Raw genomic sequence first — 27,495 nt, 5'->3', positions numbered from 1 at the left:
TTTACTCTCTCCTTCTTCTCCTTTACATACAGCATATCTCTTCCACATACATATTCAGAGCTCGCCCTTCTGTACTTCCCATGCAATAGCAGAACATAACATTTTCCCATTTCCTGAAACAATTACTTACATGTAACATGTGGGCTCTTTAACTCTCAGCAAAAAGCTAAGTTTGTCAAATTAACCTTTCAATAAACCAACAGTAATCTGAAAAGTTTATGAACCATTTTAACTAAGGCAGCATTAAATGAATGTCAGTATTAGAAAAAAAAAAACAGTTTCAACATTAACCATAAGCATTATAGTATGAATATTTAAACTTCTTTAGTTTGACTGTATTCTATTTTAGCAGAACTACAGTAATTTACATAAATGTTCACTTTATCTTACAAAACCTGTCAACTATCTTGGTGCATTTCTAGATCTCTGACTTCTTCTAAGTGCAGTAGCAGATTCATTAATATTTCCTGGCAGTGCAAAAGTATCAAATACACTATCACTCTTCTGAACCAGCTAAGTTTTGTTTTGGGAAGTGTGCAAGTTTTGAAGCGTTCCACTTGCGTCTGTCGCTTAGTAAGAAAGTGTTTTGTCCAACTTTCTTCATGACAGTCCGTGCTTCTGTAAATCGGGAAGATCTTTTGGAAATGTGCTCAGGTCTGCTAACACGAACAGTGTCACCCACTTTGACTGTCGGTACTTTAGCTGTCATTTTCTTGTCTGTGTATTCCTTCATTTTATATTGCTTTTGTTTCACCCTTGTTTGTCTTTGGGCATGTGTTTTGCTTTTTAGTTCTACTGGGAGTATATTTAACTTATTCCGCATCTTTTTCTCAGCAGCTCAAATGGGGTTACTCCGGTGGTTGCATGAGGAGTAGCTCGGTAGCTGTACAGAAATTATGTTACAGCTTCTTTCCATGAACTGTGACTTCTTTTAGATGTCTGTATGCAGTCCTTAAGTACACTGTTGAATCTTTCCACAGCACCATTTGCTTTATGGTAGTATACACTGGACCTTAAGTGTTGTATCTGTCTCTCTCTCTCGCCCTCTTTCTCTCTCCCTTTCTCTCTCTCTCTTAGAAAATTACTAAATGCATGAGAAGTAAACTGACAACCATTATCTGAGTCAAGGTACATCGGATCGCCTTCCTGACTGAACACAGTGGCTGAAAAGTGAATGACTACATCTGTAGTGACAGTAGAAGTGAATGCAGCCTCAGACCGTTTGCGGTAGTAATCTGTAAGTACAATAGCATAACGGCAGTCCCATGTAGCATTCTCAAATGGACCTGTAATGTCTATTGCAACTTTTTTCCCATGGTTTACGAGGGAATTCAACTGGAGTAAGTGGAGCAGGAGAAGTTATGACTACCTTATCACTGTACAGGCAGTTAACACAGAAAGTAAAGATAGAATGTACAAATTTGTCCAATTGTGGCCGCCAGAAAAGTTCAACCAGTCTCTTCTTGGTACGGACAATGCCTTGATGTCCTTCATGTTTTAAATCAACAACTCTGGCACGCAGTAAAGCAGGAACAACTAGTCAATCTGTCAGTCTCAATATAAGTGAATGATGAACTGATAACTCATGTTGTATCTGAAAGTATGGAGCAAGGTTCTCTGGAAGACCTTGTTTGCATTTGAGCCAACCTTTTTCAATCTGGTAGAGCAGTAGTGACAGTTCTGGGTAGGTTTCACTGGCAGAAGTGAACTCTGGAAGAGAAATGGCAGACATTGACTCTTTAAAAACAGCTGCACTGTGTCAGGTTCCTCTGTTGCCTCGTTTTCAAACATTAGTGGTAGTCTGGACAGGCAGTCAGCATTCACTCCTTATCCTGGAGATCTTTGAGCTCCTTTGAAACAGCTTGTCTTACTGAAAATGGAAGTCTCTTGAGTTTTTGATGCACTGGAACAGCATTTGAAGGATATGTACTTTATGTTTGAAGTTTTTAGCATAGCCAACTTCCTGAACTGACACTTCTGGAGCATATCTTGATACAGTCTCTGGTACAACAGTTTTAACCATAGAGATAGGAAAAGTACTAGTAGTAACAACTTTTCGTCCTTCACGTTTCATTTGTAATGCCTGAAACAAATTTAAGCCAAGAAGAGCAGCACCTGACTCAACAACAACAACAATAGTACATGCAGTAGAATGTCTATCATGAAAAATGGTAGCTTTTAAGCACCCTTTTACATAAATTTTCTCCTTTGCATAGGTAACAAGAGCAAATGTAGGTTAAGTTAGCACACATTCTGAAACGTAGGTGTGGTAAATGTTCTCTGGTATATGGATACCAATGAGCCTGTATCCACAATCAGCTCAACATCTTTGCATTGTCCTTTAATAGTCACTTGTGCAAAGGATCTTGTCTTGCACTGTTCATGGAAAGAACTGTGGGCTTATTAATTACAACTTCACGCACCTCCTTTTGAGTCGAACGGCACACTCGTGAAAAATGCCCCACTTTACCATACTTTTTGCATGTTATTTTAGCAGCAGGGCATGAAGGTTTGTTAGAAAGGTGATTGAAAGATCCACAGCGGAAGCAGGAACGGTTACAAGCAGCTTGAGCTGAGGCATGAGCAGGATCCGGCGGCTTTTTCTATGTGTCCCTGCAGCGGCTTGGCTTTGGTTGCTTTTGTACGGCCCTCAGTGGAGCAGAAGCACTAGCAGCAGTAGCATCAGAAAGGATGTTAACATCTCTTAATCCAGTTTCAATTTGCAATGCCAATATAGTAGCTTCAGTTAAGTCCGGTTCAAGTAATAATCTGTCTCTTATGCGAGTATTAGCAACACGCTCTATCAGTTGATCACGTAGCATCTGTTCTTAAATGTTCCCAAAATCACATGTAGTAGCCAACTTTCGTAATGAAGCTAAGAATTGGTTTACCTGTCTTTGTGCTCGTTGTCGAAACTTGTGACGTTCAGCAATGACGTTCACCTTCAGCACAAAATATTCTTTTAGGGCAGTAATAGCGGTAGCAAACGTGTCTCTGGTATTCGGCAGGGTGTAGAAAAGCCTTTGGTCCTCTGTACCCAGGGCATGAAGTAGAACCGCGCGCTTTCTGGCATCAGGCCAGCCATCTCCCGATGCAGCTATCACCAACATGTAGCTTCTGGCACAAAATTATGACCTTACTATGACGTTTTTCACTATATATAGCATATAGTCCAGATGACTCATTTTTTGACTCATTCCACTATTGTTAATTTGTCTAGCTTTTCAATACACAGCTTGAAGTGAATGATCAGATTCACTGCATCGGATGGTGCACATTTTGATCAACCACTTTGAAATAAATATACATAACACATGCAACTGCAACTGAAATGTTGAAACCATATTAATGTTAGTCAGTCTCATGCTATTCAAGGCATAGCACTGGTTTATTCTCTTGTGTAAGATACTTGGAATCACAAGCTGCTTTGTAATTTATGATATGAGGACCTTCGACCACTTGGGGCAGTTAGAAGGTATATAAAGAATCAGCAGTTTCAGAAACACTCACACCAACCCATTCTGGCACCAAACCCATGACAGGATCAAAGTCACATTAATCCACTATTTTCAACATTCTGTTACAAGGTTGTAACCTCAGCAAGTCATAATCAACCTGTTACATGTCAAAATGCTTTGAATTGTAGTCAGATGCTTCTTCAGATTCACTGTGATACAGACTGCTACAAGAGATTTTTCCATCCAACAGCCATCACTATAAACAACAACTCTGAAGAACTGGAATTAATATGAGTTACAACAACATTTAATTTTCCTTTGGGATTAATAACGTATTTTGGAATTTGAATTTAATTTGAATTGCTGTGATGTGATTGGCTGATTCACTTCAATGTTTCACTTGCCGGCAGACATTCTTTGCCTTACTGTTTTAGTTCGCAGATGGTCTGTTTCAGGACCATCTTTGCTCTTTTATATTTTGCGATTTGATCAATCATTATCCGCATATCATCATTTTAAGTTTTCAGCCTCAGTCATGGTGGGGTAGCAGTAATGTTTCAGATGTTTTCGAAAATGCATGTTTTTTTGTTTTTTTTTTTATGAAAAAGGCATTCTATAAAGTCAAACAACACATTAACAACAAAAACATAAAGAACTCACCAAAGGTGATGAATAATGAAGTAGTAAATCATATCATCTTTGTTATTATTTCTACCCTACCACAGCCACTATTGCAGAAAACTTTAATTGCATCTTTCTCCCACCCTTTCTGCTGATAATGCTTTGAATACAGTTTTTAGTCATACAATGTTCATCAATTTTTGTTTTATTTTCTTCACAGATTAGTTAGTTATTCAGCAAAAATCTCATTTCCAAACTCCAAGAGGAAGAATCAGATTTATTTATGTGCATATTTTACTGGTAATCTGCATGAAATTTGTGTCTGACTTACAGAAGTAGCAGCTAATTATCAGAAACTGGGACTGTTTCTGTTGTAGGTACATTCTGAACAGACGCAAGTTCTGCAAAGACACAGCTCTGATCTCAAATGGGAATGAGGTAAGACATCAAGATTAATGCCACATGAAGAAAACCGTAAGTAGTCAAACTAAACTGTTGCTTCTCTAATTGTTCACTGAGTTCTTGATTCCATGCAATAAATATTGCTTAAGCCCAACCTCATATTGTTTTAACATTCAGCATAGAACTCAATTAAAATACAGCACAAACACTGAATTTAAAGCCCACATAAAGTGTATTCTGAGAATATCGCAGTTCAGTTTTTATGACTAACAAAAAGGAACATAATCTATCTAGATCACCTGTTTACAGAATAATTTACGTGATAATGGTGTGTAAGGATATTCATAGCTCATTTATACTACAATTTTCTAACATTTTATTATTTGACACCTGTGCTAATCATCCAGTTAGATATTTTAACATTGGTATTGTTACTTTTTTCCACTATGAATGAAAAAAACGTCCCAAACAGGAAAAACATGGTAACTGATATCAAACACACACAACACACAAGACAAATGTAGCAAAATACACATTTTGATGTTACAACCACAAACCTCAGTGCACTTGTTGGGGATTTTATGTGATATGACAGCAAAAAGTAATGCATGAAGTGGAAGAAAAAGAATAGATGGCTTTCAAAATGTTTTGTAAGACAAACATTTCAAGTGTGGTATGCATTTTTATTCAGCCACCCTGATTCACCTCTTTGTATGAACCCTTTCTCCATAGTTTCAACTGAATGTCTCTACCAGCTATTGACAGTGAAATGTTTGAACACTCCTTTCCTTTTAGCAAAATTGTTCAACCTGAGTCAGATTGAATAGATAAAGTCTGTTAATAGATAAATTAAAGTTTTGTCACAGAGTCTTTATTGCATTTTGATCTAGACTTTGACTAGAAAATTCTAACACATAAGCACAATTTGGATTGGGGACCAAAACTAAAACATGTGCTCCATTTTCAGCTACTGTGGTTCACATTCATGTCATGCCGTGTCAAACAATCCAAACCCTTTGAAAAATCTGTCGACCCAAGAACTACTGATGGAAACAACACAAAGCCTCTTCAGAGGTCGGAAGCCCAAGTTCCTTCTTTACGAAATGTAAAGAGAAATGGAGTGTTATCGGATTTCAGCAGTTGTAGGATTTATTTTTTGTCTTTGGTAAAAGACCATGAGTCATTTTTCCAGCTGGCATTAGACTCTCATGTTTGTTTAGATTGTATTTACCCACAATGTCACAATGTCCACTTCCAGCTTTTTGAGTGGTGTGCAGTTCTCTTGGCATTCACATATACATTTGAACCATAGCAGAGTTCACTTGCTGAAATGAGACTTAGGTTTTTAGCCAGGCCAGAGTTTATAGTTTGTGGTCTGAATCCGAATTCGATTACACATTCACACCTTCCTTGACAAATCCGGACTTTATAGATAAATAAACAAGTTTAATTAAAGCAGACTAAATGGGGAATGCACCCATAGTTACATTTATTTTGTTCATAGCTTTCTAAAGGAAGTTAACTAAATATGAATGAAGACACACCTTTAAGAACTTTATTTGTAAGTTAAAACAATAAAAATGTGTTCCTTTTTCTCCCTCTTTAGTGATCTAGTTTTTGTTTATCACATTAAGTATCTGTACAGTGCATTTTACATACTCACCCGCGCACACAGGGAAAACAATAAATGTGTGGGGGTTTGTAAGTTAAAATGTGGATATATGGAAAGCAGCAATGATGATAGTGATATCATTATTTTGCTTGATGATAGCGATATGGTAAAGGGACTGAAGCTAGAAAGTGTTTTTTCAATTACACTGACTTCTTAAAGTGCTTAATACTAGAGCCACATTCACACTGACAAAGACAAAATTATACACCAATGAGCAAATCAGCAGGCAAGTCAGGGGCACATTGACATGCCAGGAGGAAGCCGAAAACAAATCTATAATCTTCTGATTGAAAGATGACTTCATAATATAAATGATGTTCATTTGTCATGCGTTCAAACAGTGCGTTTTCACAGAGAACAGTTCAGTGGGAAGAACAGTCAAGTGATTTGGCTGTTTGGAAAGAGCCACAGTATCCGAGAGTTATGAAGAGTCTTGGCCACCCACCTTTATTGTTTTTCAGCTTTATTTGGCTCCAATAGTGCTGTGAGAAGCTCACCATGCTCTGCACTTTCTCATCCAGTCTGTTATAAGTTGTGTGTCTACTGGGAAAAATAATTGGAAATACTTGCAGATGGAGGCGCATCATCTTTGGCAGCATATTTCAGAACATATACCTTGCTATACCTTGCTTTCTGGCGTTTTTTGGTAAACTATTTTTTTGTAAACTAAAAAAATATTTTACATTGTCCATTTGTGTGTGTAGTTTGTTCAGGTACTTGTATTTCACTTTGAAAACCCAAAATGAAACTGGTAATGTTCTACCAACGCAGCAAGACAGAAACACTAGTGTGTGACAGATATGACCTGTGGTTGTTTGCAACGTCATCTGCTGTTATGAAACATATAGTCAAAAACATGAAGATTATGCAGAAGACAGAGCTGAGGAACAGATTTAGTTAGGGAACTTTTTTATATTTTGCTAACAGTTGGGAGATTTATATTTGTTTTGGGTGCAGAAAATAAGCAATTCTACACAAATGTTCCTGACATGCTCCAAACTCCATAGAGACTATGCATGAAAGACAGATTGTGTTAAAGCTGTGAAAATACACCACTTTGCTATACACAGACCTTGGCGCAACATTAGTTAGTTGTGTCTTACATGGAGACAAAATCTAACAGATGAGGAAATCTGAAATACACAAACAGAATCCACATTTGTGAGACTTAAAAAAATTATGAGACTGCACTTTGTTTCAGCACAGTTGGAACAGAGTGCTAAAAGTCGGGGATAAATGAGATAAAAGAAAACTGTTGCAAACCTGGCTGTCTGTATTAAATTAAAAAAAAATTTGTCTCCCTTCCATTTATTCATTTTGCCTTTAGAATCGTCTTGAGATCCAACAGTGCAAGTAGTGAAGTCTTGCCATTTTTTTTAACTGGTCTTAAAAGTTTGAGCAGGAGTGTTTCCATCATCTCTGAGGTGTCATCAGAGTCATAATCTCATTGAGAAATATAAGGGGAATCTTTGTAACTAAGGTTCTTCAGAATCTGCCTCCAAATATCTCAAAAATTGCCTATTGCTTAATTACAAACATAGCAGAAGTATCAAGTAAAGCAGTTTGCATTTTATAAAACTCTACAGTAGAAATCCATACTTTATTTCTCTGATTTTACTGTCAAAGTAAATATGAGGAGAAATTGCTCCTATATAAAAGTCAATGTATTGATACTTGCCATCCTTAAACAGGAAACATTACAGGCTGTAAATGCAGGACAAAAGTTGAACATTGTTAGGTTGAAAAGATTGCCTCTATTTTGCATAGATCACAGATTAGACCTCATGAAAGGAGGAACAGTTTTTATTTTGATAAATTACGTTGCAGTAATGGCAATAAAGCACTAAGGAGGTGCTTCTTCAAATTAACCTTAGAATCACTGAACATATCTATAAATTCAGTGATTACAGCAAGTGATCCTTTGCTCTGCCAGTTATGAAAAATTAACTTCATAAATAAAATAAAGAAGGAAAAGAATGACATTTTCTCTCCACACAATCAGCCACCAAAACCAAGAACTTTGACCGATAACTGCTGACAGATCCGCAAGAGACCAGTGATGCTCGGAGCGGCTGAAAGTCATGAAACAGTGACACAAATCAGAGCATTGGACTTTGCTTCCAGTGTTTGGGTCACTTACTTGAAAAATCTAATCAGTTATCCACTGACCATTGCTTACTGCAAAAGTAGAATAGAATAGAATAGAATAGCATTTATTGTCATTGAACAAGATTCAACGAAATTTCTATTGCAACTCCCGTGCAAAAAGTAATTACAAGACAAACAGCTTCAAATCATCCACTTCTAAATATTGCATCTTTTGAATTAAAAATGAGTATAGTATACATAGATATGTACATATCATTTTGAATTTTGAATTATGAGAAGTGTTTGTGACTAATCTGTGTGGGAACATGTCATGAAATCATAAAATGTTCTTCTGTTATTCAAAACAACACACAAAGTAAAGTCTTAAACTTTAGTTTGTGACAAATAAACTAAGCTACACAATGTCACTATAGCATGTCATTCGATGCTATGTTACTTTAAACTATGTTTTATTGAAATCTGCTGTTCCACAAGGAAATATGCTTAATGTGGTCTAGGGAATATGTAAGACATTATATCACTGAGTGAACCACTTTACTCTGTGGATGTGGTGAGCAGAAATAACTGGTGAGTCACATCATTTAAGACTTTGCCGATACATTTTAGAAAAAGGTGATTCTATCCCCTTATAGGCATTGTACTTTCTTTCAAACAGAATTGCTGTGTGTATTAAGATTTTTTTACCCTTTTCATTTCTTCACTCTCATATTTAGGAGAATGTTATGTATTATGGAGGCCAAATTAATAGAATTTATTTGGTTTTGAGGATACACACTATCCATCTGACATTCTTGCACACTCATGGCAAAGACTGCTGACTTCATACTTGTCCATCAGATAGTTACTGACACCATCCACCAGGAGTGTAAGCAGCAAATAGTCCTTGTTAAAGAAGCTGGCTGTTGGAAAAAAGTGTTTTAATAAAGTATAAGAACTTGTTTACCAAAATCAGGTCCAGAAAGGAAATCCTAACGTCCCTCTGCCAGTGATACGCTCAAGTTCATTCTGGGGTTTAACCCAGTGCATTTCCAAGCTAGAAAGGAAATTGAGTTTAAATATTTTTGTTTTTGTAAAATGCCTTAAGATGATATTTGTTGTGAATTGGCACTATATAAATAAACTGAATTGGATTGAAGAAATAATAATCAAAATCATAAATGGTACTTTTTTATCACCAAGTGTAAAACCAAATTGCACATAGTCGAAAAAGTTAATATATAGCTTAGTTATTCTCGCTCCAGTTCTCTTACCTTACCTGTCTTAATAGAATCTGTTTATGAATGCATCTGTTGCAGTTGTACTTCCCCTCTTTAGTTCCACAGATAACTCTACAGTCTAAGATCCGGCAGTGAGGTCGGTCCACAAAGACAGCGACAAGTAAACCTGCACTTGACAGTTTGAGTGACATTAAACATAGACACTTTGATGAAAACCTTCACTGTTTTCTTCGCAGCCATCAGATACTGAACAAGACTTTGAAAAAGATGTGTCCTGAGGTGATGACTTTTCGAAAATGGTTCCAGTCATGTTGTCGATCATCTCAATTTGTGGAGAAAAAGTAGAAAAAGTTTGAGCAGAGCCAAACAAAAATAAATAAATGTTTGTATTTTATTTATTTTTTTTTTTTTAAAAAGGCATTCTCTGAGGTAATTTGATGACTAACTGTAAAATAGTGTGGTCAAGAGTCTTCTAGGTCATCAAACAATCAGCATCAGCCACTGTTATGAGGTTCTTCAGGTGAATTTTATTGACACCTTTACCTCAGACCTTCCTCCTGAGCTTCCAAATCTCAGTGTTTTTATGGCCAATTGGCAACACATCTGCAGCTAAGTGGACCAAGCCACAATTAAGCAGAAAAACAAAAAGAAAACGAAATCTAAACAGAAAAACAGCAACAACATTATTAATCTAATTTACAAACTCATCTACATAATGAAATAGTCTGAAAAATAAACCATGTAGTAAAAGATAACTCAAAAAGTTACTTTAAAGAAAAAACAAAGCAATCCTTCAAATAAAACCCTCTAATTGATAAAACCCAGCAAGATAATTAATGATGTCATCAAGCAGGAAACACTGGGCTGGCCCCAGTGTTTCCTGTTTTGCTGCCCTGCTGCAAATCTACAAGGGATAAACAATGGTGAGTAAAAAGGAAACCAAATACCATGAATATATTTTGAAACAAAATAAACAAATTTAACCAATAATCCAGAAGTAATAATTTTAACCTAAACATATAAATAGGTGGAAACTGCAACAAAATGCTAACACAAACAAACCCGGGATAGTAACTGAAGCAAAGTTGCAAAGAAATGTTTAAGTTTAATCATTATTACCAACTAAAGAAAGTGAATTAATCAGAAATAAGAATAAGGGACAAGTGATGAAAGGACAAGAGGTGCGTACAACTGAACCACTTTGTCACACTAACATAAAATTACCCTTTAGTATACAATATTTAATATGGATTTTCTTCATGATCCTGTCATCTGACTTGTTCCTACAGTTAAGAATTTTGGGGTATAAAATATGCTTTTAAAATAAAACAGATTAATTAAAATCAACTTCTGAGACATGGAGCAAACCCAACAGATTAAAAACACCAAACACACCCATGTTACAAAAACACTAAACAGTACGCTGAACTGAGACTGAGCCCTGCTTAAGAATTTATAATGCAAATTCTTTAGCTCTTAATTATTCAAAGGACCTGAAACATTAAAATGATGCAGGGCACTTTCAGACAATGGCTGATAAGTCTTGTTAGACAGTCTGATGTAATGATAAAATAAATTAAATTTTAACTACAAAAATGGGGTTTGTTCTCATTTTTATGCATGAGAAGCATGTCACTCTCTAGAATGATCTATTATTTATGGGATGAAGAGATACGGTATATTAACCCATTTGATCCATCAAAAAAGACTATATTTTGCAACAAATGCGGGGAAGCGAGAGTCCGACCCCTAGTTTTAAAAAACTAAACTATCCTTTAAGTATTTATTTCATCATTTAAAAAAAAAACTTTTATTTTATTTTTTTACTGAGTTTGTTTAATAGAATAATCTATTGCAACCTACAATGCATTGAAATTTGATATATATTTTTTTTAACAAAATGACCTAAAGCTAGACAGTGAGAATGTATAAATTAAACAATGTAATGACCTAACCCACATATAAAGGAAAGAGTGAATCTGACAAAATTCTGATTTTATAATACATTTAATACAATGAAGCTGTGTTATTAAAGCATTGCAATGTTTCAATGTTTTGTAATTTTTTTCAGCTGCTACTATTTTGCTTTAAATGATGTTTGTGCCTCAAATAAAGAGCAAACAAAGAGCAAAGAGTTTGCTTGCACATATTTGCATAGATTCAACTTCTGTGTCATCAAAAGCTTATTTGTGCCAGTACTTGGGATTACTATGTAAGCATTTTTAAGATGCATGTATTAGAAGATTCACATTTTAAAGCAATTTGGCAAAGAAAGCCTGAAGTTGTGGGAGTATGAGAAAACAGCATAAACATGTTATTGTTGGACGTATTAATGGTGAAAAAAATGGAAGATTATATCCAAATCTGATAAAGGCAAGAATTTGCCTTCATAAGATTTAAACCACTCAGAATTTGTTTTTGAAAGAAATAATGCCCTGTGTTTAGAAACATAATATTAGTGATCATTTAAAAGAAAGCCTGATCGGTTGCAGAGATGAGGCTGTTTCACTGTCTCAGTACTGTGACTTTTTCTCTTTCTAATGTCGCCTACAAAAGTTCTGTTCTTGATGTGGCACTTTTACGTTTTTTAGCAGCCGTTGGACAAGAGTCGGGACGTATCCTCATTCCAGCACAACTAATTTCGAAGTTCATCATAATTTTAAAATGTACTTTTACAGCAAGAAAATATGACTTTGAGTCACACTTCTAACACACTAAAGCACACATAGTAGCATTGTCTATAAATCTGCCTTGTTCAACAGAAAACACATTGTATTCTTGAAAGTATATATATTTTTGAGGATTTGTCGAATGATTTTATGGCTGCATAAAAATGTCATATACTTTATCTTTGCTATGAAGATCATCTATGTAGAAAATGCAGTTTGGGTCTGAATGTGAACAGGTGACAAGACTGGAGAAGTGCCCATCCACTAAAAATGACTTCCCCCTTGGAAAAAATGGCTTCAGAATAAAAATAACTCGAATCTAAGGAAAGTTTATCCCACAGCTAATATCCATAGATTGAGCAGGTGCTCAACACTCAGATTCCAGATGCAAGTATAATGTGATTACAGTGCTTATGAGAGGTGCTAACCTCCCTTCCCCTGATAACATTCTATAACACTAATTCCACCAGATTTTAGTGGAGTGATAGATAGCATCCTTAGAATAATGTTTTGGAAGCCTCCATACTGTTATGACGCATAACCCTCACAAATAAAACATTCACTGATTATTTCACGTGAAAAGTAAGGCTTCAAGCTTCTTCCATCCACTGCTGTTATATTTTACACAATACTTACCAGATAAACAATGCTGCTCAGAAAGTAAAGAAAGTCTACAAGCCAATGCTTCAGACAACAGAAATCCTCCTATTTATTGAATAAATAACAACACAAGTCTGTCATTCAAGAAATCAAACTTCCTCTTGTTTTTTCATTTTCACCACTTTTTAGCAATTTTTATTTGAGATTATTAACACATTTTAGATTATTAACAGAACTGAATTGACCTGAATTGCAACTATGTATTTAGTAGACACAGCTGAATGAGGCACGTTTAGTTGTGTCTATTATCTTCTACTCTTTAAGAAGATAATAGACACAACTAAATTTAGCAAGTTTTAGATTTTGAACCTAAATGTGAGTTTGTGAAAGAAAAACTTGCAGTATTAAATTGAGTTCACTTTTTTATTATTCTCAAACCTCCAAGAGTTGAATAAACTAGAGTTTTTAGGTTAGCACTTTAAAAAACTGAAAGAAGAAAAAAGACAGGTGTGGAAACTATTTTCAAGAGAGCTTAGTGTCATATTTTTCCATCCTGTGTTACAAAGTAAGTGAGATGGCAGTGTGTTACATTGATCTGACTCTTGTGTTTTATTATAGCAAATGTTTATTTTAATCCAACTGATACGTAGTTATTTTAACTTCATTATGTGAGTAAAATTAATGGAGAAATGTGTGCTCTTTAACTAGCTGAGGGCAGTTTCTCCTTGCATGTTATGAAATAATTATTTTGTTTAAATTGCAGCATTAAGTTGAAGATCATAATTCAAGATTAATTAACTTAAAAAATAATTTTAGACAACTTGTCTCTTTTTGTTAAATCAACTTCATGAACTTTACTTCCAAAATAATTTTTATTGTTGACATGTTCACATTTTCAAGTTAAATGACCTTCAAATGTTTTACAGTGTAAATTGAGTTTACTGTTTGAAGTATCATTTCTTAGCAGACACATTTTGCTGTTTTCTCAATTGAATATGTATGATACTCACTTATTTTCTTTCCCTTTTTTGCACAGTTTCAGGCACGATATAAATACACAAATCTGCAAGCCTAAACACAAATACAATGAAGCATTGCAAAAATGTGACTATTTTCCCTTTACAGTGTAACCTTTTAACTAATTGATTGTGGCTGTCACACTGAACCCAGGAAATGTTACTGCCACTAAAGTGGCACAGGTGTTTTGCAGCAAAGCTTAATATTGTTATATAAGGCACATTTAGCAAAAACTAATTATTCATTTAGCCATAACAGAGTAAACAGAGTACAGGTTCAACTATGAATGCTTTTCAAACCGCAAATGAGGATACAGGGTATAGCCTTTAGAGCACATTATTGGTACTCTCAGTTTGAAGATTCTCAACTAAACTGTTCAAAAAAGACAAACGTATTTAGCAGAAAAAGAACTCCTACGTTAACAAAAAGCTGTCATATCTGAGCAGTGCTAAGTTTGACTAGATATTTATTTTGTGAAATGAACATACTACGTTAGATCCAACTACGTTTGAGCTGGATCTGATTGCAGTTCTTTCTGCTAGCATATGCTATTTGAGACTGAGTGGTCTTCATTTATCAAACATGGTTATGAAAAAAGCTGCACGTTTGAATGTTAGCCTGGGATTATATCAAATCATATATGCCATGTCTCAGATCATTTAAGCTAGTTTATGTCGCAATGGACTTCTTCAGAAAATTATATTTTCCTCAACCTCATGCAAGATCAAATTCAGTAGAGGAAGATTTCAAGTAAGATGTTTTCTGTGGGTTATATTAGATTAATGGTTTGTCTTCATTAATTTACTCTAAAGATTGAGGCAACTGATTTTATTGAATTCAATAGACTCCATGATGTCTGTTTGAAGGAGCCAACATAATCTGGCAGACCTAACCAAAAAAGACAACGCATGCTTGTCTGTTTTCCCAGAATGAGACATACTGAAAAAAATTACTTGTTTTCTATGACAAGAAATAACTGAAACTGAATTAATGATTTCTCGTGAAGTTGATGCCTAAAACAATATTGATGTATGAATTTGGACTGTTTGCAAGTAATAATTATAGTTTATAGAGAAAATTGGATTCTAAGCTGTCATGAACAGTACATAAAAAGAGCATGTGGCTGCAAATTTCTTGTGTGCAATTGTGCAAAGTAGCAATAATTTTCTGCATGGAACAAATTTGTTTACCTCTCTTTGGGCTGCCACCTTATCGTGGTGGAGGGTTTTGAGTGCCCCAATGATCATAGGACAATTTCCTGGTGATGTATTTTTTTATGTGATCGTCATTGTACTGCAATAGAATGTTTATGACAATCGCAGACAGACAGAGGAAGGTTGGGAGAGAGTGAGAGGCTGATATATAATTGATGCAGCACTATTTATCAATTGGCTAAACAAGTAATTATGAGTGTTTTTTCATATATTGAGAGTGAAAACTATTGTTAATAAAACGAGAAATCCAGCTAGAACAACTTTGAACCTCTACAATACAGCCACCAGTACCAAAAAAAGAAATATTAAAGCACATGATACACACTCAACAGCTGGCTATTTCTTTAGATATTAAATATATCCTGCTCTCTTTACAAAGGGAAACTTCAATTAAATTACGGAATCTTTTTTTATGGTCTGTTCTTTGTTGTATCCTTGGAAAATGCCAGACATTTAATTTGAAATGGTCCTCAGAGGCTGTAGGTGGTACCACTTATGGCTGAGATTCCCCAATCTCTACGATGTCTTGTTGTTCAGAAAAGGTCCATCTTGAAAATGAAAGTTTTTATTATTCTTGAGACCCCATTCACAGTTCTCCATCTTCATCATTCATTGTGTATAAAATAAAAACCAATTCACATATGAGAATATATATTATATATATATATATAGATATATATATATATATATAGATATATATATATATATAGATATATATATCTATATATATATATATATCTATATATATATATATAAACAGTGAAGATACAACTGATATGAGCAGATGTATGCACATGGAGGCAACAGAGGAAGCAGATGATTACAGAACAAAAAGCAATTGGTCAATAATCCTATCTGACAACCAAGTATGACTTCAGTGACAAAAAAGAACATTGAATTATTGCAGGGTTTGTTTGGTGATTACCCATATGAGTCTTGTTTAATTTAAATCTTTACTTCAACATTCAACTAGCACAAACTGGAAAAAGACCTTTGCTGAAACCATAAATGTATATACAATGAAAAAAAAGACAAAATATATTTTCTCACAGCATGATCATGAAACACATGATCATATATATATTCCTACTTCATTGACTCTCTCTCTCTCTCTCTCTCTCTCTCTCTCTCTCTCTCTCTCTCTCTCTCTCTCTCTCTCTCTCTATATATATATATATATATATATATATATATATATATATATATATGTATGTATATGTATATGTATATATATATATATATGGATGCATGCAACAAACAGTGAAGATACAAAAGTGACTTTAACACCATATTTCATAAAAGTGACATATTTCACCGGGGAGCAACTGCAGTCCAAAACAATCATTAAAATGGCTGCAAGCTGGACCTTCTTCATTAAGTGGATGGAGATACCTCTATAAATGTGTCTGTTGGTCCTGTTCTGCTAGACTTCCTAATAAGAAAGTGTTTCCTACTTCATTGACTCTAAAGTTGTGAGCATTAACACAATAGCAATAATAAAGCAATATTCTGTAGGGGGAATAATTTATGCACTTCCATTAAGTTGTTTATATGGAGGGCCATTACTATACTGTTATTGGGTGTCAGATTGTTATAAACAGTGGAATCATTGTAAAAAATAATATAATATTTAATGAGAATATGGTGTACATATTCTATTAGAACATTTAATGGACAAGATACAATTTGTACATACATATAAGATTTACATACTTCATATAAATATGTTACTTTAAGGAAAGTTTTAAATCATTTTTAACTTATGAAGGACAATGACAAGGGATTTGTTTGGCAGCACTAACTGAGTTGACCATTACAATACAACTCCACCGAGAAGATCTAGGAAAGACTCCAACATTTTCAGTTCAAACAAACAGTTTTTAAGAACAAGTTATTCAAGCCTTTTACAGGGCTTGAATAACCCTGTAAAAGGCCACCCTTACCTGAGAGAAAAGTGGATGTTGCTGACATCCATCAAATCAAAATCAAATCAAATTTTATTTGTATAGCTAGGTCATTCTGGGTAGTTTTGCAGTCAAAACAAGTCTAGCATTAAGTAGCTCATGGTGTTTCGCCAAAACCAAAAAAAGAAATTCAATAACCACTGCAATCTCACGCCACTCCACTTTTGCTTACATTTTGTCAAGAAGGAAGTAATATTCAGTGCCATCTTAAGATGTTTTCATGTTGTTTCCTTCAGTGGTTCTTGGTGCAGCACCAGCTGAAGTGCGGGGGTAAGCAAGTTCCTCAAAGGGTTTGGTTCATTTGATGCAGTGTGAACGTGAACCTGACCAATTATAAAATGTTGCAGTTTTGGTTCCCAATCAGAGTATCAGTCTATTAACTGTAAGAAACCATACTAATAGCATACTATTAAAGTGAACAAGAGATCTTTAATGGATTGTGGTGTTAAGATATTCAGTGATTTATAAACTGATAGCAGTCTCATAAAGTCTATCCTCTGAGCTACAGGGAGCCAGTGTAGGGACTTTAGAATCGAGTTGATGTGCTCTATCTTCCTGGTTCTATTGTGAACACCAGCATCAGTTTTCTAGATCAGCTGAAGCTGTCTGATTTGATTTTTCACTGTGAAAAATGGTATTGCAGGAATCAATATGACTAAAGATAAACATATGAGTTTCTCTAGTTTTTGCTGAGACATTAGTCCTTTAATCCTGAAAATTCTTCAGACTATTAATTGTCTTTAAGTGTCTCTGAAGGTTCATGTCTGAGTCCATCAAACACCCAGATTTCAGGTCAGATTACTCATTTCTAGTTGTAATGGTTTATAAGAGACACTTATTTGAGCCTGTGTGGATTACTTCCTGCAATCCGATCTTGTTTTTTTTTATTTATTGACGTTGTTTGTCGTAAAATCATTATGCCCTGGCAAAAGATCAGCTCCAATTAATATTTAAAGGCATCAAATCAGTACATAGAACCAAACAACATCATCAATTATGTTACTCTTTCAAGTAAAAGATTTATGTGACCAAGATGAGAATGGTATTAAAGATTGTATCTTAAATATGATCCCAAAATCTTCTAAATAGTTAATGTAGTATAATAAGATGGCATTAATTTAAATACATTTATAAAAATGTAAGGAATTATGGGATAATTTAAACCCTGCAGCTGATGCTTACGTCTGCACCGGAGCCAGTGGGGTTGAAACTGCTATGACAAATATGTTGTTGAAAATAAAAATCTGAAATGCAAATTTATGCTCAAGATGCATAGAAGGCAGTTTCTTGGTTACAGGCCTATTAAGCTTGTTGTGTATCTAAATCCACCATGAAACCACCAGTCAAGCAGGATGAAGATTATCCTGATTTTCAGTAGTAGGAAGTATCCCTCTTTGGATCGTCACAAACACTGATAATTTTCAGATTCAGACTCAAGCCCATGTACTGATTTATGCTCAAATCTAAATTCTGACCTGAACAGCAAGTATAGTAGCAAGTAGATAATTTATCAGGAGTAAAAATCCATTTTCTTTAGATTTACTAAAGAAAATTAATTAATTACGGTACTTAAATCTTTTTTCCGTAAAGGGTGTGTGATGGAACTGGATATCACTTCTTTAAAATCTAAAGCCAATGAAGTCAAAATATTTTAGAACCATTAAAAATTCAAGAAAGCACTGTGTGCTGAATATTATAATTTAATCATAAAGAGAAATGCAGGTCAAAGCAGTAACAGTCAGGGGCAGAGCAAGCTGCACTCACAAATGCTGCTGAATAAAATAGAATCATTATTTTCTACATTTTCTTACACAAAAAAGCTTAATGAATAGAGCTCAAAGGTATAATTTAGGCTCATTTCATGGTGTAGTGTTCAGATATGCAGTACCAGCAAAAAGTAAAAAAAATATATAGGACAGTACTGTCATGTTAATTATGTGCCTTTAAGGATCCATTTGAAGCCACTTGTTTGTCAGGATGTGATAATTATGCAGTGAACAACTTAGAGAAATGTTAAAAACAACTATTGCTTGCAGGTTTCGATTTATTGGCAATTTTATCTAATCTACATTATGTCCAATTTTTAAATAGGTCCTAAAAAATATATACTCAACTCCATGAAGGTACAGCATTTCAGAGATTTGAATCTCAACTGGGCTGCAGTACATGTCATGAGTATATCATCGTAAAATAAGTGTGCATAGTATTCATATCATAAAGGACAGCTTGGTGTGCAATAATTGTTGGCTATTATAGTCAAAGTTTTCTGAACTTTTATGCCAGTGTAATATTTAGCCTGTTGGAGAGAGTCTTGCGACAGCAGATGCTCACACCAGACACAAATGACATTGCCAAAATGCTAAAGGTCACAGAGTGATGAAAACACACTGTGACCTTGATACTGTCATCGCAATATTTACCAATATTATTGCCACCACAAGGTTTTCTCATATTGAGCAGCTCTACAGTCAAACACACTTTTTTCAGCCCTGAACAACCTTTTTTCATATTTTTGGATATTTATTCAATTAATATTTGATTCAGTTCAATTAAATGTATTTATATAGCACCAGTTCACAACAAATGTCTTCTCAAGACAGTTTACAAAAAAATTATTTAAATTCTATTGCACATACATTCCAATTGATCCTAGTTATAAAATAGTACACCATGCTGTGTTAAAAATAACCTTCTTGGAGCACGGTGCGCTAAACAGTAAAACAATTTAACAAAGTTTCAATATAGATCATTTGCCTCAAGAAATTTTAATAGTTGAGGTATTCAAATCATTTGAGGAATTGTCACAGCCCTATTGCTGATGATAGCAATCTACAGATTGCTACCACAACTGCCCTGTGGCAGTCTGACAGGAGCAAGGCAGCCATAACGCATCATCAACCCATCTGACAACCAGCAAGCAAGGTGGGTAAAGTGTCTTGCCCAAGGACAGAAATGACCGGTTTCAGACAGAACAATGGAAAGAGGGGATTATCTTAAAATTCCTCAACTTCATTGCAAACGAAGAACTTGTTGGTTGGAACTTGGATCAAATTGGATGTTTCCTCAAAAAAGTGATACCTAATACACATTAAATCATTTTTGGACTGGACAGTACAAATTAACACCATACTTCTGGAATGTTCTTGATCAATCTCAACCCAAAGGCAATGAGAGGGCTATGTTTAAAAGCGGGGCATCTGCCAGGCACCAACCAGCTGAATGGAGCTCTGCCAGTTCCATCAAGAAGAGTGGTCAAATCTCTAGCCAGGTTTAGGCCAGAATCTTGAGGACCCAGTTATTGTTTTGAAAGTAGTTTCCCACCTACTCAGGTCCTCCTAAAAAGAAAAGTTGAAATGTATCATTAAAAGCCAAACATTTCTCTGACGTTCATCAGTGTTGAGAGATTTAAATGTTTGTAGGTTGATGAGTATGAGACAGGCAGGAAATCATAAGATCCTGTATCTCCTACCTGTTCATTTTTGAACAAATTATGTAAAATTGTATGTCAATTGGCATAATTATTTGTTTTATTTTTTCTGTTTTTACTTTTTGTCTGTCTGAAATAAATAAATAAATTCAACAGTGTCTTTGAACTGATCATAGACGCTCTCAGACTTTATCTTCTTGCTTAGAAACTGAATAAGGCCAACCTGTCCGTTCTGCAAGAAATTTTCAATTTACTAAGAGTATCAAGCACTAATAATTTCTTGAGGGTTGAAGCTATTCTACTGCATCCTGAAACATATCCTCAATGGTCATCTTCATTAAAAAATGATCTGTTTAAAAAACTGCACTCGTCAAACCCCACTTAATATCACCAGGGCTCACTAAGTCATTAAATGAGACCACCAACTGTGTTTTGATTAAATGATTAAATAGCGCATGTCTATAAGAGGCTTTCATGTTATTAACTTCTGTCTAAAACTGCAATATCACACATCGCTATACAGAAGATTAGCGGGGGTCAGACTACTCATTATAATATGTCACTCAGTACTTTTTATGGGTAATTGGAGGGGAAAGGAAAATGTGAACCCTCATTTTCATCTTCTCGGGTGGCATTTGACCTGCTGTTGTAAGTACAAAGAAAGCCGTAGTGTGACATCAGTTTTTACATTCATCCAGCGGGTAAAGAAATAAGCAACTGAGGGAAACACCAAAGCAAGTTTCTTGACTGGTGTGTTTGCATCAGGATTATGTGCAGCAACAAAACAAAGAGAAAATAGTTCAGTTGATAGTGCCAAAATAACCACTTCACTTAATGATGTCAAGTGAAGGCGGTGTGAGAATATTAAAGATGATTGTTCTCAGTTTTGGAACATTTGTTCTTTCTATATGAAGAATAAAATAAAAAAGGGGGTTTAATCACTGTAGCTCTTATAAAAATCAGTAAATGCAAATACAGGAAGGTGAAGTGAACTCTTAATGTAGTGATGGCATAATTTTGTCTTTATTGTCCTACTCAGATCAAATGTTTTTTTTTTTAACTACATACCATGCATTGAGAAAAAAGTAATTGTCTAATTTCTTTTCAGAATTCTTTTTGCATTTCATCACATATAAACAGACACACCAGCGTTCCTGTCCCAGCATAGTGTCCCCACTGTGTGAAGCTGGTCAGAGTTGTTGGAAACATGAATAGATCTACATGCCATGCAGTTATAGAAGAAAAAAACAATTAGAGGCTGGAAATGACTTAAGACTGGAAGAATTTTATCTTTCAGAAGAACATTAACCCAAAAAAAAAAAAATACAGACAGAGCAAAAACAGAATGGTTAAAATAATTCAGACTTATCATCTATTAAAATGGCCCTGTCAATTGAGAATTTGTGGAGGACACAATGTAAGCTGTAGTCTGTTATATTTTGATTTGCAAAGTGATACAATAAATGAAACTATGCTCTACTTTCTTTAACCATAATTTTTGTTAACTGTATTACCACAATAATCCAAATAGAATGCATTCAGGTTTGTGCTTCTAATTTGACAAAATGGAAAGAAGTTCAGTGGGGTTAGAATACTTTTTGTGCCACTGCAAAATCACTGTAAGCCTTAATGTTTTGGCATCTTGCAACTAAAGTTAATTGTTTGAAAGAGTTAAAAACTCCGTCATGCATTTTTCAAGAGCACTTTTGCATGACTGCTCTCTGACCCTACATTGCAGGCATATGTAAATTTTAGGCTAATTCTGGACTCAGACTGTAAATGTTCTCACACAGTATTAAAATCCCAAACACAAAAACCAGAGTGGCACAAATGCTTGACTTTTACAGCCTGTTTTCTGCAAGAACTCTCTGTATTCCTACATGCATGTGCACTTGAAAAAAACTCTTACAACAACTCTGCTTAGATAGTTTTTTTCTTTTAGTTTTTTTTTCTACCATATACCATTTGTATTGATCTAGTGTCTGTAATATATATATATATATATATATATATATATATATATATATATATATATATATATATATATATATATATATATATATACATATATATATATATATATATATATATATATATATATACATATATATATATATATATATATAATATATATATATATATATATATATATATATATATATATATATATATATATATATATATATATATATATATATAAAAAAAATAAAAAAAATTCCCTTCTCACCCACCGCGGGTGGTTCTTATCCTCTGAGCTCGGGTCCTCTACCAGAGGCCTGGGAGCTTGAGGGTTCTGCGCAGTATCTTGGCTGTGCCAAGGACTGCACATTTCTGGACTGAGATGTCTGATGTTGTTCCTGGGATCTGTTGTAGCCACTGCTCCAGTTTGGGGTTACTGCCCCGAGGGCCCCGATGACCACAGGCACCACTGTGGTCTTTACCTTCCAGGCCCTCTCCAGTTCTTCCCTGAGGCCCTGGTATTTCTCCAGTTTCTCGTGCTCCTTTTTCCTGATGTTGCAATCACTTGGTATTGCTACATCTACCACAACGGCTTTCCTCTGATGTTTATCCACTACGACAATGTCTGGTTGGTTCGCCATTACCATTCTGTCTGTCTGGATCTGGAAGTCCCACAGGATCTTAGCTCTGGCGTTCTCCACCACCTTTGGGGGTGTTTCCCACTTTGATCTCGGGGTTTCCAGTCCATATTCTGCACAGATGTTTCTGTACACTATGCCTGCCACTTGGTTATGTCGTTCCATGTACGCTTTCCCTGCCAGTATCTTGCACCCCGCTGTGATGTGCTGGACTGTCTCAGGGGCCTCCTTGCACAACCTACACCTTGGGTCTTGTCTGGTGTGGTAGATCTGGGCCTCTATTGCTCTGGTGTTTAGGGCCTGTTCCTGGGCGGCCAGGATGAGGGCCTCTGTGCTGTCCTTGAGTCCAGCTTTTTCCAGCCATTGGTAGGATTTACTCATATCAGCTACTTGGGTTATTTGCTGGTGGTACATCCCATGTAGGGGCTTGTCCTCCCATGATGGTATCTCTGGCACCTCAACCTCCGTTTCCTGTTGTCTGAGACATTCACTGAGCACATTGTCTGTTGAGGCTTTGTCCCTGATGTATTTATGGATCTTAGTTGTTTCGTCCTGGACAGTGGTTCTCACACTCACTATATATATATATATATATATATATATATATATATATATATATATATATATATATATATATATATATATATATATATATATATATATATATAAACCTGCGCAACAAGACACAGAAGCCCTTTTAAAACTGGGAAACGTAGCTTTACAAATGCCCAATAGTGACAAACCGTTCTGGCTCCGAGGGGAATCTACCTGCTCTACCAACAGTGGCCCTGCCTCAGTGAACAACTCAGTGAGATGCTTCTCGACATATCACTTCAAGACTACGTCATGGGGAAGCCACAAAAAAAAGAGCCTGGCACTATACAGTATGCATGACATCACTGAGAATTTTCCTTCCTTCTAAGATGTATTTCAGTGGCTGCTTAATATCAGTGCACAGCAATGCTCTGTGGAGTAATAACAACAAGCAAAAAGTGAATAGGCAAAAAGTAGGCCTGACTTATGAAAACACAGTTGAGGTTTTAGAGGTGCAATGACGTCACAGTCAGAAATATTTACAGAGCTGATCTCTTTTTGTAACATCTGCACAATTCAAGAAAACGGGCTACTGCTGTGCAAATTGTCGGTCTCAGCTCTCTTTGAAATGGTGGGATGAATGATAATTTACCCTAAATGATTAAGATAGATACATAGATGCCTCCCTATGAATGCTGCCCTGACCATGTGTGCCATTTATTTGCAGTCAGGATAGTCTGATGGAGATTTATGGGATTCATGGCCAACCTGTATATATTCTCTTGACAGATTCAAATGGTATTGGAACCTTCTCACATGCAACATCTGTGTGCATGAATGTGTGTGTGCGTGTGTGCACGTGTGTGTGTGTAAAGCTTTCAGAAAGCTTTGTGTCTTAGACCTGGCATGTAAAAGGAAAATGGAGGACATCACAAGAAATTGCATTTTCACAATGTGACTGCATTCAAAAGCCTGAAAACTGTAATTTGAGATATGAATTCATTACACGGCTTTTTCATCCTCAGCAGTAGCAAAAGGCTGGTTGATGAAAGGGGCATAATGTGGTGCCACAGCGCCCCTTAGCGGCGAGCAGAGGAGCCGATTTTTTTTCAGCAGTTGTTCCTTTACCTTCGGTGTCACAATGAAGCGTGGCAGCTGCTGCAGGGTCGGGGCTGTGGACGTTTTGCACCGTCTTCTTCGGAGTTCGAGCGTGGAATGTTGCTGCTGGGTTGTGCTCCCGTAGTGCGAGGCCCCGCGCAGGCGGCCGCGGAGACCTGTAGGTTTGCTGGCATTTTGGTTTCTTCTCACGGCATCAGTAAAACCAGATGAAAAGTGTTGAAACTTGGTCTGGAAAAATCAAGAGGAGACCAAATGAAAGCTGCAGCTTTGGGAAGAATTGTTGAGCTGAGCTATTTTTGTGGTCGCATTCAACCCACTATTTAAAAAGGCCAATTTCCCCTTACATCTCCTTTCTAGACATTTTAAAGATAAAACATATGAGCTAAATCACATCACATTTCGAATGCCAGTTAGTGAAAAGTTGTCAATCTAAGAAAGGCCAGTCGATTGCATCGAGTCATTCCCACACATTCCTCATGACTCAAGCTGTTTGGATTGCAGCCTAAAAAGCTCACATCGGGTGCGCATATCGGTGCGTTTCTGCGCACATGTGCCTATATATTTATTGACGTGTGCGGCTCTTTCTGAAGGGAGATTACTGGATGGAACGCGCGACACGAATGACGAAAACGTTTAAATGTAAAGGTGGAATGGTGAGCGACACGTTAGAGGGGAGCAATGTTTCTACCCGCGAGAAACACACACGGGGAGAGAGAGGGTGGGTGTGTGTGTTTAGGCGCGCTCGCGTGCGTGCTCGTGTGTGTGTAAAAATGAGAGTGGAAAAACAGCCTGTGGCTCCTCAGTGAATATTCCCCTCACGCTCCTCTCCTATGTAGGGCATGCAGCAGGTTGTGTGTCGAGGACTCGGACGAACGACGGAGCGAACCTGCCGCTATGCTCCACTTTGAGAGGGAAGGCTAAAGAAATTAGGCTAAATAGAAACGCCCGGGGCAAAGCAGTCGCCAAACAATTAAAGACACGAGTTAATAACTAATAAGGTAATAATAATAATAATAATATTAATGATAATAATAATAATATTAATAATAATAACAAAACTCAAATCTTCTCACCCCATTCCCGTGACACATCTCTCCAGGCGGCCAGGTGGAGATGACATTGCAGCCTGTTACTCCATTCGGGTGGGAATAACAAACGTCTCCTTCGTCAGATTAATCCATCCATTTCTTCTCCCTCCAGAAGGGCACCATAAAACTGCTAAATCCACCTGTCTGGTTCTGAAGACCTGCCGCCCCCTACCCTCCTCCGCTGCTGCCGCCACCTCTCTCACTCCCCTTCTCCGGTAAGGTAGTGAAAGCCTTTCCTTTTCTTTCCTTTCCTTTCCGGCTGAGGCGTCAGAAGCGGTCCATTTAGCCGAAGCAGTTTGACGCGCGGCTGTCAATCAGACCCCAGAACAGCGCTTGTTTTTTGGGGATCTCCAGCGGCAGCCCCGCGCGTTCCGCAGTGAGAAGGCTCGTGGACAGGTCCGCGCGCGCCTCCTCCTCCACCTCCTCTCCTCTCCTGTCCTCCTTCGTTTCCTCCTCCTTCTTCTTGCGCCTCTCTCCGGATTCTTAGAGACTGAAGGGGGGATTCCGTCACAAATAACATCAAAACACACAGAGAGAGGGAGAAGGAAGAAGAGAAAACAATCCACGCGCACTCTCTCCCTCTCTCCTTTCACTCTTGCCTCCGCTCTCCCTCTCTTTATCCCTGCTTTTCCCTCAGAGTTAAGCTCGCTGAACAATTTAAAACAAGTTTAAAACGGGTCAACTTATTTTTTTATTTTGTATTGTAGGCTTCTCTGCTTGCGCGACAGAGGAGATTCTCGGCGTCCCGGCGGAAAGAAATGAGGGAAATGTTCTCCGGCAGTCTCTTTACCCCGCAGCCCGCCCACGCTTCGCTTGCTAGAAGTACTTACACATCAGCCTGGTTAATTAAACATATAGTGGGGGTAGAGGGGCAGTGACGATGGGCGCAGACTTCATCTTCTCGTTGTGAGTGAGAAAATACAGAGTGGTACTATGTAGTTAACAATGTCAGTGTATTTTAACAGTAATTAAATGGTTGAAAAACACAATTTAAAGTGTACTAAGGGTACTACAATGTGCTTTTTTGGAACAACTAAAATTATACTTTGTATTTTTTAAGTATACGGCTTTTTATGTAATATAAATGTGCTTATATGCATAATTACTATATCTTGTACAAGTGTAAAATTTTTATGATCAAATTACATTTAAAATATATTCAGAATGTATTTTAAGTATACATTACATAGCTATTGTACATATTAGTAGTAGTGTAATCACAGTGTACTAAAATTACACTTTTGCTTTACTATAATTACTTATGAAGTACGCTTTTTAGTTACTTCATGCCTTTTATTATTATTGTTCTTTGCCACTTTGTACATTACATGCTAGTACTGCAAACAGACCAGTTTACAGAAGGATCAATTACAACTCAATTTCTGGCTGAAAAAACTTACATTATGTACTCAATATATTCACATTTTTCAAGAGTAAATTGCCAGTTTAATATCACAGATTTGCACAAATTGTCAATATATTAAAAGTTTGCAGACAACTTACTTATGAAAATTAGCACAATAAAACAATGAAGGAAATGTGAAAAATATTTCATCAAGGACAGAGTATTGTTTTAATACAATGTAACAGTATTCCAGTATTACTGCAGAATGACATTTCTCCTTCCTAAGAACAGTGAGGATCAATGACAGAACATTCGCATTCACTGCATCACTGCACTTTACAGAAACCTACAAAAAAGAATAATAGATCAATTAAACATAGAAAGCACTTATATTTTAAAGAGTACCAAAAAAACAGCAAGGAAAAAAGCATGACTTACAATT

The 27,495-nt window shown here is 36.2% G+C and overlaps 1 protein-coding gene across 2 annotated transcripts in view; it reads right to left on the bottom strand.

The window, feature by feature from the left end:
- grin2ab (glutamate receptor, ionotropic, N-methyl D-aspartate 2A, b) overlaps nucleotides 1-26,442 on the bottom strand; it is a 136,196-nt gene extending 109,754 nt beyond the window's left edge. Inside the window, exons 1-2 of one of the 2 annotated variants that reach the window (XM_055056482.1) lie at nucleotides 25,694-26,442; nucleotides 24,630-24,848 (exon numbers count right to left, since the gene is read on the bottom strand). In XM_055056482.1, coding sequence (XP_054912457.1) covers nucleotides 24,630-24,848; nucleotides 25,694-25,711 — 237 coding nt within the window. In that variant the 5' untranslated portion in view covers nucleotides 25,712-26,442. Of the gene's footprint in view, nucleotides 1-2,891; nucleotides 2,972-24,629; nucleotides 24,849-25,693 lie in introns of those variants that run through there. The other variant, XM_055056483.1, reaches the window with a different exon arrangement.
- Between the last annotated feature and the right edge of the window lie 1,053 nt (nucleotides 26,443-27,495).

The sequence above is a fragment of the Poeciliopsis prolifica genome, unplaced genomic scaffold, assembly GCF_027474105.1.
Source record: "Poeciliopsis prolifica strain line A6 unplaced genomic scaffold, Auburn_PproV2 SCAFFOLD045, whole genome shotgun sequence".
Lineage (NCBI taxonomy): Eukaryota > Metazoa > Chordata > Actinopteri > Cyprinodontiformes > Poeciliidae > Poeciliopsis > Poeciliopsis prolifica.
Note: the sequence above shows the minus strand (reverse complement) of the source record. Positions and strands in the feature narration are given on the sequence as shown.